Raw genomic sequence first — 12,977 nt, 5'->3', positions numbered from 1 at the left:
CAGGACATGGTTGGCCCTCCTGGCCACCAAGGTACCCTGCTGGCTCATGTTCAGCTTGGTGTCCATCAAAACTCTCAGCTCTCTTTCTGCAGGGCTGCTCTCCAGCCTCTCATCCCCCCAGTCTGTACGTACAGCCAGGGCTGCCCCCTTCCCAGGTGCAGAACCTGGCACTTACACTTGTTGAACTTCAAATTGCTGGTGATTGCCCAGCCCTCTAATTTGTCCAGATCTCTCTGCAAGGACCACCCTCAACAGAGTCAACAGCTCCACACAATTTGGTATTGTCCACAAACTTGGTCAAAAAACCTTCAAGTCCGTCATCCATATAGTTTATGAAAATATTGAAGAGTACTGGACCTACGATGGAGCCCTGGGGATCCCCACTAGTAACTGGCCACCAGCCTGATGTAACCCCATTTACAAGAACTCTCTGGGCCTGACCCATCAGCCAACTGTTCACCCATCTTGTTATGCTTTTATCTAACTGTATTCTGGTCATTTTGTCCAGGATACTGTGAGAGACAGTATTAAAAGCTTTGCTGAAATCCAGAGATTACATCAACTAGCTTCCTTTGGTCAACTAGCTGGCTGTACTTGTTGTAAAAGAAAATAAAGTTTGTTAGACATGACATTCCCTGTGTGAACCCATGTTGGCTCTCACCAATGACTGCATTGTCCTTTAGGTGTTTTTCAGTAACTCCCAGAATAATCTTCTCCATGATTTTACCAGGCACTGAAGTGAGACTGACAGGACTGCAATTATCAGGATTTTCTTGCCTTTCTTGAAAATTGGGACCACATTTGCCAGCTTCCAGTCAACTGGGACCTCTTTGGATTCCCTAGACTGTTGAAAAATAATTGAGAGAGGTTCTGTGATAACATTAGCCATCTCTCTGAATACTCTGGGAAAAATCCCCTCAGGCACCATGGACTTATACGTAGCCAGGTGAAGCAGCAAATCCCGCACAAGTGCAGGATTAACTGGGAATTTATCATTCCCACAGTCACAGTCCTCCAATTGAGGGCAGCTGGGGTCCAAGAGCCCATCACTGTTGTTGAAGACAGAGATGAAAAATGCATTAATGTCTCTGCTTTGTCTATTTTTCCTTTATATTTATAAAGGATGCATTTTTTGGAAATGGCAGCTAGTTTAGAATGTAGCTGGTGACTTAAAACTCAACCTAGATTAGCTTCAACTGTATTGTTAGGAGTGATTTAGTGTTAATTACTAAAAATTAATGACTCATTACACAGTATTCTGTGCCTTCGTTTCAGAGCAAGGTTACTTTTACTCACATCCTCTCAAAGTGAAGGCCTGAAGGAGGAATAAAGGGTTCTCAGTGAAAAGTTTTGGTTCTGAATATTATTCTCCAGTGGATAAACATCCTTTAAGTTGTTGCCTTTTTTGGATGCTTCAAAACACTATTTTCTTGTTTTACCAACAGATGGTATGAATTTCTAGCAGGACATCAAGCTGGCTTTGCAAGTTGGTATTTTTATGTTCTGCTGCAAATACAATCTTTCTAGATGCAGCATGTGTATTTGTTTTAGTATTGGAATATGTTATCTACTGCTAGGTAATAACATGTACAACTTGATTTCAAGTGGATAAAGAAAAAAAGACAGCGCATCTTTACCCCCATCCCTGTTCAGCACTACTGCAAAGAGATTTTATTTGGTTTGGCACAGTCTTGCTACAAATGAAGATGGCTGCCAGCAAATGCAGCAAATAGAATGGAGCCCTCAACCTTCAAAAACTTTCTCCAGCTGTCTACTTACTTCTTCTCTTAGTCTTGCATTTTCCTCAGACTACTTCTCCTGATAGGACAATCATGTTTCCAGTCCCTCTCATTATGACATGCCTAGACCTGATTACATTGCTCCTTTTAATTTCATCCCTTCTTCCTTCCCCCTTCCCACTTCTGCTTCCCAAGCTGGCAAACATGCTGCCTTGATGCTCTAAGCCCTTTTGAGCCTGCTTTACACATGTATATATCAAGTTTTTTATATCAAGCTTTCTACACATTTATTGGCTAAATTTCATAACATTTTTTTTTTCTGCTTCATATATCATGTGTCCTTGACATTGCTGAACACGCCTTTCCTTTGGCAAACCTCGTCTCCAAGATACTGCTTCTTTTCCCTGTTTGACGCTTTCTTTCACTCTCCCTCTTCAGTTGCAGTTCTTTTACTCACTCTGTTCAGTTCCCAAACTGAAACATCTACCCTTTCTTCATCTTTCTGGCCCAGTATGAGCAGTATCTTTTTTACCCGAATGATTCATAAAAACATCTCTTCTGTGATTCCTTCCATCCAAGTTAGAGTAGCATACCTGTGTTTCTAAAATTTATTCATAAACGTCCAGACATGAACTTATCACCAGTATAAACTATTTTTTATCCTGTGAAGTCTTTTTTGTTTTCACTACTTCAACATCATAAACAGTACCGATACTTTAATCGATAGTACTAGTTTCACCTTTGGAACATCACACTAACTCTTAGATTCAGGCTGGATACAAACTAGACAGTTCCTTGCTGCAAATCATCTCCAAAATGATTGATAGAAATATCTTGCTCATTAATAATGTTTCTTTGGCTTCAATGAATCCAAGTCTGTTTCTTTCAAACTGACTCTTATGAAATTATCTTCTTGGTTCATTACTTTAATTGAATAAAACCCTGCTATGTCTTCCCATCAACTTCCCATTTTTATTCATATAATCCTCAATACTTTAGACCTAATGCTTGTTATCTATCATATGACTGTTCCTGCTTTTGTCTTGATATCAGCTTCAAGCATACAATTTCTAAAAATAATTCATTTTTATTTTCCCATCATTGTCCCTTACAAGAATAAGCTTGTAATCAAAATCCTAAATGCATCCTCAAAACCCCTCTTAAATCTCCTATCTCACAGTAGACCTGTAACAAAGTACAACTTGAGAATGACTTAGCAGCTGGAGATGCTGTATAAATATTGCTCACTAGCAATAAGATATTTTACGCTCTGACACATTCTTTCCCTGTTCTTTGTCATAGTGTCTGGTGCATCTTTCAGATCACACAGTACATATTCTGTATGCATGTACATACTCATTCGATACTTCAGTATCAAAAGGCAAAAGCAACAAAACAGTTTTTAAGGAAAGAGATGAAGTTGTCAGTGATAGTGCACAAGAGCCAAACTCGGAACCTTCAGTTATAATGTATCCAGAAATATTTTCGGGTTGAAGATAGAAACTACTTTACAAATTTTCAGCTCTGGAAACCTGTGGTCTGTGCTTGTCATTTTGGATAAACATGCTGGTCTATTTTGGTCTTAGTATTTATTCATTTTAGCTTTTGAGGAAACCCCCAAACCTTTGATTGCAGTTTGTTCCTTGGGTTCTCTCTTACGGACTTGAAATTAGAAAGACTTGACCAATAATGTTTAAAACATACACTAGTCCTCTTTATGGGCTGCTGGATTTCTAACCAGCCTGGTCTTTTAACTAAACAGGCCACCTTTTATGAAGTACTATGAAATAAAATCATAGAAATCAGTTCTTAAATGATCAGTCTAGAGAGACAGAATAGAATTTCATGTGTGAATGTACAAATGTATTTCAATAACTATATGACTCGGTACTGATGTGAGATGCTAAAACAACTGTCACCTTTCTTTATTTTGCCTACATTGATTACTCTATGTAAAATTGCCTATCCAGTTGTTCTGTGAAAGCTACTTTAAAAAAAGAGATGAATAAGAGGCATCCTGGAGACCTAATTACATATAAGCACTGCAGTTAATTAAGATGCATACAGCTCGTTGGCTGAACAGTCATTTTTGCAAAATTAATTATGGCTTTGTTCATCACATTGTGCAGTGATGAATGCTAATATTTAAATTGCATATCTCTGTAATTCAAAAATTAAAAATATTAAAAACATTAATTTTCATAACTCTTTGATGTGTGTATTTTTATACCTACTTTACATTCCCCATTAAAGATCAGAGTCACTGAATGGTTCCCCAAAGCCAAATATTCAAGTACCAAAGCAAGATTAAAATTTAAAATTTCACAGCACGCAACCCAATTGGTAGACCTTTAAACCACATTGCTCTTTTGAGAACAGGGAAGAATTAATTAATAACTACAACCAGGCAGTGCCATCACAAAACAAGAAATGCTTCATATAAGTAAGTGTACACTGAAATGAAAACAAAACCAATGGAAAATATTGTCATCAAGAATGTGACATTATTGAAAATTCATTTCTAAGGCCAAATCTGCCCCATTAGTCCATGAGATTTTCTCATTGATTCTTTTGGAAGAAGAAAACAGATCTGAAGTATCTGTATAACAAGAAAATTGTCAAAATTAAGCATGGTTGACATTACAAAGTATAAGGTGCATGCATGCTGAATGTGTTTAAGAAACACATTACTAAGCACAAACACATGGGTTTAAGTCAGGCATAGTCTCATCATCATAAAGCTATTTGCCTAACCTTTATAGAACTTACTCTGATAGGAAGTACGGATCCGTTTCGTTAAATCTGGATAAAAGTTAGACAGGCCACGCATGCAAAAGTTGTCTTTGGAACATGCCAGTACACCAGCATCAGCAGCAGGCAGAGGAAAGAGAGAAAAAACAGTCTAAAGTGAAAGGAAGTGATATCCATAACCAGCATCTAGAACAGCCAAGGTGAAGAAATTTCAGCAGATGCTTACCTTCCAATTGGGAAATATAACAAGAAAAATAATCAAAAAAAGTAAAGGATGTGGGATGGATGGTGAGAAAGCAGCTGAGTATATTTCTTTTAGATGCATAGTTTCTACGAGCAATCTAGAAGTGCATATTTGTTCTTAGTGGACACTTATACCTAGCAGACTCCATTATAGCAACATAGATGGAATATTGCCTTAAAGGAGTGGCATATATTATCCCTGACATGTAGAAATCCTGTGTGGCACAATGCTGACGATACCTATTTCTAGGACAGTTAACCTCTCTACCTTTTGTACGTGGCTCTGCAGCATATTGCCTATGGCTGGCTGCTCAAATTACACTGGGAGCTGCTGTGAGTCAGGCTGAACCAGAGAGAGAAGCTGAAGATAGCTTAAAGCTGCTTGTCTCTTTCCTCAGCTGTGCCAAAATTACATCCTTAACACTTGGCACAGATGAAAGCTAAACTTGCCATGATTAAATGCCTAGAAAGTGAGACAAATGGTCTTTCAGGGATGAAAGTAGGCCTGAAGACTTACATTTTATTCTCCAAATTTTACTTTATTTTTCGAATGCAATCATATTTACAATGAAAAAAAATTATGTTGACTCTATGGAGAAATAGGATTTGATGATTTAGTTTAGGGTCTGCTGATGAAAATGCTGATGTCATAAAACCACTATTATTTCCTGGTTTTATAACTTTGTAGTTAGATTTAAAACACTCAACATTTTCAAATAGATTTTTAAATCTAATTCTAAAACTCCACAGCTATATGAATCACATTTCATAATTTTCTCTGACTCAAGTACGTTACAATGGAATATATGGAGTAAAAAGACTTGAAACATAGATCTTTTTTTTCCTTATACAAGTCAAGTTCTTAGATAACCAAAAATGTCTGGCAAAATTTAAATGTAACTAATATTTCTAACATGCAGTGCATAACAGCTGTGAAATGTGATCCTCTTAGCATCAGATTTTAAGATGTGGTACAGCTGGATTTATTAAGTTTGTATAAGGAGCTTCAAGTCACTAACAACGTGGCTAATTGGAGCTAGTTATGCTATCTACATGCATGTATCATGTCTCTCAGCTGTTACTATATTCTCCATACACAACTGCCTATCAAAATACCAATGGATAACATTTGGCAGAAGGTGCAGTTAAGTTTAAATTGAAGTCTTACCTATTGGTGTGAACTTAATGAAAACTGAAAAAAAAAACAACAACCAATATAGAGACTACACTTCAAGTGACTGCTAGAGAAACAATTTGCTGGTTTACTCATTACAATTTTTTAGAGACTCAGCTAAGGGAATTACTTGCTGACCTCCATCCCAAAAGAACAAACTTCCTCATACATTTTGTTTCTGAGAGAAAGCATCAGTACCTAAAATATGTCAGGTTTCTTTTGTCAAGTTATAGAAACTCCATTGGCTGGCAAATAGTCATGCATTTCAAAAGCACTATAAAAAGCCACAGGCAAAAAAACAAAGAACATCAGGCTCATAACCACAATGTTTTACTTCCTACCTGCAGCAAACTGCTTGCTTTTGCGAGGCGAACGGGGTTGACGTTGGTATGGATCACTTGATCCATATAGGTCAAGGGTTCCCATGCTCAGAAGTACTGTCTTCTGCATAAAGTCCACAACAGCCAAACCATTGCAGTTTCCAAATGCCACTCTGAAAAAAAGAAATATTTCTCAGAGGTATCAGTAATACATAGTTAAGAGGAGCAAACAGTAATTACTATTTAATATTATGAATTCTGAAAAAAAAAAAAAATCTTCAGAAACTACTCAAAGCTTATTTTTTTTAAATTCTTACAGATTCATAATTCTGATTTTATAAAATTGTGTCCTGAAACACAGTAATTTACATTCCAGAAGGCAGACAGCCTATTTTAACTTTTTGTGCCAAATGTATTGCAATAACATCTATATGTTGCTTTATTGAATAGTATAATTACAAAAATACTACATTTTAGGTATGTAGAGTAATATCTGTTTCAGAAATTATTAAAACCTGTTTCATACAACAGAAGAACTTTTCACAGAGTTTCCCTGGGACAAAAAATAAATGGTATCAGTCATATTTGCTAGAAGACCACTTTATACAAAGCTTAGTACATCGTCATGTTTCTTGACACAAACTGACTGACAAGGAATAGAAAGAAATTATTTCACAATTTGTTCTTTGCCATTCTTGTATTTTGCTTTAAATCATGTTAATAGGAATTGTCAGAGAAAGGATATTGAAATAATAAAGCTTATTAGTGTAAATGGTGACAGCAATTCCTATGTTCATAAAAGACCAGATAGGTGGAGAAGAGGAAAAATAAGGGAATAAAAATTGTACCAGTATCATTCTCATCTGTTAATACTTTAGGCAACAAAAGTGATAAACACTTGCATCTTGAGAATGATTAACCTGAGATTTATTAATTTTGGAAAACGTGAGGCAAATGAAGAGTTAATAATCTGACTCTGTGGTCAGCAAATCATCAAATCAAGAAAACAGCTCCTCACTTCATAGTCTGCACTTTTCTAAACTTCTCTAAGTTCACAGACAATCATGGACGTATTATTTCTTATAACTTAAAAAATTACCAAAAAAATAAGAATTTTCTCATTAATATTAAAATGCTTTTCAGGAATGATAAGAAAATCTAGGCAGACATTACTATAAACAAGCCTTAAGACAAAGTGCTAACATATTAATTCATTATAAAATCAAATACAAAATAAACACAATGAATTTTTCAAAATTGAGTGAATGGAATTCATTGCTAGGGGAAGTTCTATTCTGTCAAGAAATTTCCATGTCTTTCACAGAAATGTCATAAAATTTTCAACAGTCATTCCTTGACAATTAATATGTAGATTTGTTCAAAATTTTTAGCACATGAGCTGCTAATAATTTTTCAGAGACTTTCTTTCAGTCCAACAAAACATAATTTGAATCAAATTTAGTATTTGTATTTAACCTTGTAGCTCTTTGTATGCAACTGAAGCATTTTGTAACTTTTTCTTTTTTACTCTCATAACATCAAGAAGTTTTTGGGTGATTCATTTAAACAGAAATAAAACAGGTGTTAATATTTTCAATTTGTAGCTTGGCACTGTTAAAGGTAAGCAGCATAAATTAAATAAAATTTTGCAGCACCTGAAGACTCTAATCTTTGCTGGACATAAAACTGGACATAAAAGTTTTTTTCCATATCTTACTTTAGTCCTGTTTCATGGCTGCAGTAACATGAGAGACACTGAGTTCCCATTGTTTGTAATATACAGTTACAGAAATCAAAGTAATTAAAATAATTCTGGAAGTATACACCTTGGAATACACTATGCTTTCCTTCTAGTTAACCTAATTATTCTTGGAAAAAAAAATATAAAAGCAAAATAACCTCACTACTAGCATGATAAAAATGACACATCCTCAAAATTTATGCTGAAGTGACACAGTTTTTCCAGACTGTGAAGCTAGATATCAGGAGAAAACTAAATCATTAAAGTAAATTCTGATGAAAAGATAGGATTGTACATTGTCAGTATAAGCACAAGGAAAAAGTTGAAGGAAACAATACAGAGGAAGAGAGAAGACACTTTGCAGAGGCAATTTAGAGAAATAGGACGTTTTAGGTAGATCTTGTAGGAAAAGAAACCTTAGGTTATTGGACTTTTTTATCGTCTAACATGCTTATTTCTCTCATACTTAGTATATGCTGTTTTGAAGGAGACTGTCCCATAAATTACTACTGCTTCTAGCAAAGAAAACAATTTAACTCGTTGAATCAGGCATGTTTATAAAACCACTGTAAATACTAGAAGAATTGGAACCCAGAAGAGTAGTTTACATATGAGAGAATTATGTGATTATTCCTGAAGTCAGATGACTCTTTGAGGCCTGAGACCTGCAAGGGAGCAAACGAGGCAAAACCAAACAATTTACACAAGTGATAAATGAACCTTGATACGGTAAAACAAAAGAAACTTATGGAATTCGTGAATAGAAACTATTTGAAAGCTCAGGCCAAAGACCTGATGAAACAACACCCGAAACACAATATTTTTGCATAGATGTAAGAATTTTGGCTCTGCATAAAATGTTAAAGTCTCTGAAGTGTCAGCTGATTTATATAATATCTGTGGGAATCAGACACCTAACACTCCTGTTTTTTACTGGACTAACATCCTCTACATAGGAAATCTGATTAATGCATTCTGGGCAACCCTCAGTGAGAGAAAACAACAAAAAAAAGGCAATTAAATTGAACTTGAGGAAAAAGATACACACAGATATGCTCACTTGCATTTCCATGCAGAATTTAGCATTTGAAGGCTTCTTATTCAATTTTCAATTTCAGGTTTCTGCTTCTCTTCCAAACAGAGAATAGCACACACATAAAAATACTGTTCTCAGAAGATAATTTCCAGTTAAAGATACAATATCATGACCAATGACATTTAACACATAATCACCATTTTTTTTACAAAATGTATTTCACCTTGGTTATCCTTTCAAAATAACTTTAAGTTACAGATTTGAAAGGTAATTGGATTTTATTTGAAAGGATGGGTAGAGTGATGTAAAACAGTTCAGTCTTTTAAACAGGAATAGTAAAAATATTGGCAAGAATGCAAGTTTAAAATTTAGTATTACAGTCTTTATGCAAATTCAAATATTTTTTCCCCCCAAATGTGGGTTATAGCACCTTTTGATTATTTTTACTCTGACTTCAAATGTCTGCAGAGAACTTCAAAGTATAACTGGAAAATATGTGACAGTGCAATAAACAATAAATGAATGCACCTTAATTTTGCATTACTTACAGTCCATAAGCAGAGTTTACAGCAAGACTGGTAATCTGTTGTGGAGGCTCACCATCCACCCACACCAACTGAATAACAAGATCTGCTTGGTATCCGGGAGGCATTCGCACAGGTCGAGTCTTAACACTAAGAAGAAGAGGTACAAAACAAGAACAAACAAACAAACTGGGCCATGAATAACAACCACTTACCCTGAGAAAATACTAGTGAAGCAGAATCCTCTAATAAGATCAGAGCAGTACCCATACTTGCAGCATATTTTGTGAATACCTGTACATTGAGATGAGGCATTTCCACTAGGCATTCCAGAACAGGAATGCTTTGGATGAATTTTAGGCTTTGACTTTCATTTCTGTTGTAGAAACAAATTTGAAAATTTCAACATTCCCTTAATGAGAGACTCTGGAGAAGATACAGGTGAGATAAGCACTTGGGGTCAATAAAAATAATTTTTGCTTCATCATTTTGTTTTCATTTTCCTTTTCATGATTATTTTCTTGTACTATATAACGTACACTTAAAAATTGGCATGAACTTACATGGAAAACATAAAATACTTTCTTCTGAAAAATCTCACATGGGACATTTCTACGTTGTTGGAAGTTTCTTGCTCTGAAGTAAGGCAAGAGAAGACAGATGAGATGTGCCTTTCCATACTGCACCTCACCATTGCATAACCAAAACTTCTGGACTTGACAATTTTATTTGTCCATCTAGTGCAAACGAGTCCTGTTTTATTCTTATGAGTATAATTACCTCATACACAATCTAGTCTTAATGAATAAATGCTTCCTACATAAAACCTGGTATAAATATTAGCACCTCTTCATAATTTCTTATGGCAAATTCAGTGACTTGCAAAGCACATAGTGAAGGTATACACTGAGGAGGGTTTAAGAAATGAACATTTTTGTATGCCTGTGTTATTTATGATCTTGACTTGTAGAACTCATGATACACTGAAAGAGATACTGTGCAAGAACAGCAACACTTTGAGATGTGTTATTCATTAGTACATTCACACTGTAGGCAGTAATTTATAAATAAAGCCCACTAGCCAGCGACTATTTACGATAGCTGTAAATACTGAGAGTGCATATATTGCACCTTTCTGCACACAGTCATAATAGGGCAGTCTACCACATATTATCTTCTACCCCTGTGAAAAATAGTATCCAAAGAAACAGTAAGACTCAGGAAAAGAAAGAGAGTAGCTAGTCAATATATACATTGACAACAACATTCTGAAAAATTGCAATTATTGGCAAATAATAATTTTTTTCTGCTGTAAGTGCATCTCTACACATAGCCATACTGTAAATAACTAAAACTGTACTATCCTATGTACTGGATTATAGAGAGGACATCGTTGATGACTGTTGATGCAGAATATCTCCTGAACATGACTAAGATGTGACTTAGCAAGCTTTCCAAGCATTCCTGGCCCATGCACCTGAAAAGATGGTGGATCAGACTGGAAAAACAACAAGTGATTTCTACTCAGATGTATTTAAGCACTTTTCTCAAGAGGGAATGTTGAGGCTTCTCATTCAACAACCATGGCTATTGGTCTTTAATTTGTTTAACTGAATGCATTTGGTGGGATAGAGTCCTTAGTGGCAAATTTGGCTGTTGGCAATCTATCACATCCGGAAAAGTGAAAACAGATGCAGAAAACTGAAATAAAGCAACTACAAAATAATAACATAGCAAAAGTTGGCAAGAGAACCAAAGAACTGATGTAGCACAACTGAAAATGTACACAGCAAACTGTTCCAATTCTAACAGAAATTATGAAGAAGAGAGGACTGCACTCATACTTTTAAGGTTTCCCCCAAGGTGCTCCTAGCTTGACTGTGGGGCTCAGGGGTGCCCTGGGTGCAGCCAGCTGGAACAGCACCTGCCAGCACCTGTGTAGTCCCCAAGCTGGGAAAATGGACAACACCTGCGAACAACACCTGGGCATGGACACACAATAGAATATCTCTGGCAACCAATTTTTTTCATAATACATTCACATGGGGTCCTCAATTGTTTAACCATCAGTTACACAGTTTATGCTTTACTGCTTATATTATTAATTTAAAGGTTTCACTAGCCTTGCCAACCTTCCCCTCATTTACTTTTTAATAGGAAAGGTATTCCTCATCTGTCTTTCTAAATTAATTTCCTTCACATTGGAGCGATACACTATTCTTTTTCTCTGGTCTGTAGCATTGTTCAGACCTTATGTATCTATTTCTCTAAAGCAATAATCAGTCACTTGGCTCAGATCTTGCCATAGGAAAGACAGCACTGCACAGCTCAGTAAGCAGGATGCTTGTTCCCTTCCTCATTTTCCTCCCTCCTTATCATCCAGGACCAGCTGTGGGAGCAGACCTGCAGGCTAGGGGTCTGGATTACCACCCCTCCCTGCCTCCACTCAAAGCTGCAGTCATAAGAGGAAAAGGAAAAGCACTCAACAGCACCAGTCTTGACCAAAACTAGAAGGGATGAATAACACCTTATCTGCCCAGTTGGAGAGAAAAAAGTAACCACTTTAATTGTCTTGCATCAGGAGCATTGTTACTACCATGGTTGGAAAGACATGCAAACAAAGAAGCATGCCAAAAAGTATGCTAAAGAAATCCTGCGAGCCAAAAAGTGGTGCTGGCAGTAGCGAGATAAGACTTTCTGAGGTGTGGGTTGACCTAGCCATAATAAGCACTTGCTGTGGTGTCATTGCTTGAGATACCATGTTGGAACTAGTAACATTGTTCTGTCAAGCATGACGAGATGAAGCAGCAGAAACAGGAGCTGGGGCAAGCATTGAAAAAGCTGAACAGTTTATTACTAGGCGTGCAATATCTTTCACAACCATCTACAGTTTTCCCAGGTTCTGCAGCCTCCCCAAATTTCATCGTCCTATCAGAGCACATCTAGTATACCTGTGAGTACAGGATCACACATCTGGCTATCACAGCAGAATATATGTAGCATTTCAGGAGGAGGTACAAGACCTTCATTGGGATTTCAAAGACATAACCATCTGCTGTCCTTTTCATGACCATGACCTGCTCCTGTATTTTTTCCTCTCTGATTGCATGAGTATTTAAGTTGTGTGGCAAGGTTTTGGTACCAGAGGATGGAAGGATGGTATGGAGTTTAGCAAACTTCCAAAAATGAACTATCAGAACATCTCCAAATTTATTACAGCCTTGCTTCCTTCCAAATCAACAATGCTTTCCCTTTCCAAACTGAGTCAAATAAGAATCCCTTAAGGGAAAATCTTATTCACTGAAACAATCAATTGCATTCTTACTGATTTCAATGGCACGGAAAGGTTTCCCATTGAGATTTTTTTAATAACTCCACTCTGCCTCTTCTATTGATTTTAATGGTTTGCATTAATTATTGAACTTATGTCTGAGATTCAGCTGCTAGAC

General features: G+C 36.3%; 1 protein-coding gene across 2 annotated transcripts in view; it reads right to left on the bottom strand.

The window, feature by feature from the left end:
• The window catches only part of STXBP5L (syntaxin binding protein 5L), a gene marked incomplete at both ends in the record, with an annotated part of 190,624 nt that overhangs the window by 44,887 nt on the left and 132,760 nt on the right, over positions 1-12,977 (bottom strand). The window contains 3 exons of one of the 2 annotated variants that reach the window (XM_084305075.1): positions 4,509-4,580; positions 6,249-6,400; positions 9,553-9,678. In XM_084305075.1, the coding sequence (XP_084161201.1) occupies positions 4,509-4,580; positions 6,249-6,400; positions 9,553-9,678 (350 nt within the window). The remainder of the gene's footprint in view (positions 1-4,508; positions 4,581-6,248; positions 6,401-9,552; positions 9,679-12,977) is intronic. The other variant, XM_084305076.1, reaches the window with a different exon arrangement.

The sequence above is a fragment of the Netta rufina genome, assembly GCF_964035555.1.
Source record: "Netta rufina genome assembly, chromosome: 1".
In the NCBI taxonomy this organism is placed as follows: domain Eukaryota; kingdom Metazoa; phylum Chordata; class Aves; order Anseriformes; family Anatidae; genus Netta; species Netta rufina.
The sequence above is the reverse complement of the archived record's forward strand: the minus strand, read 5'-3'. Positions and strand labels throughout refer to the sequence as shown.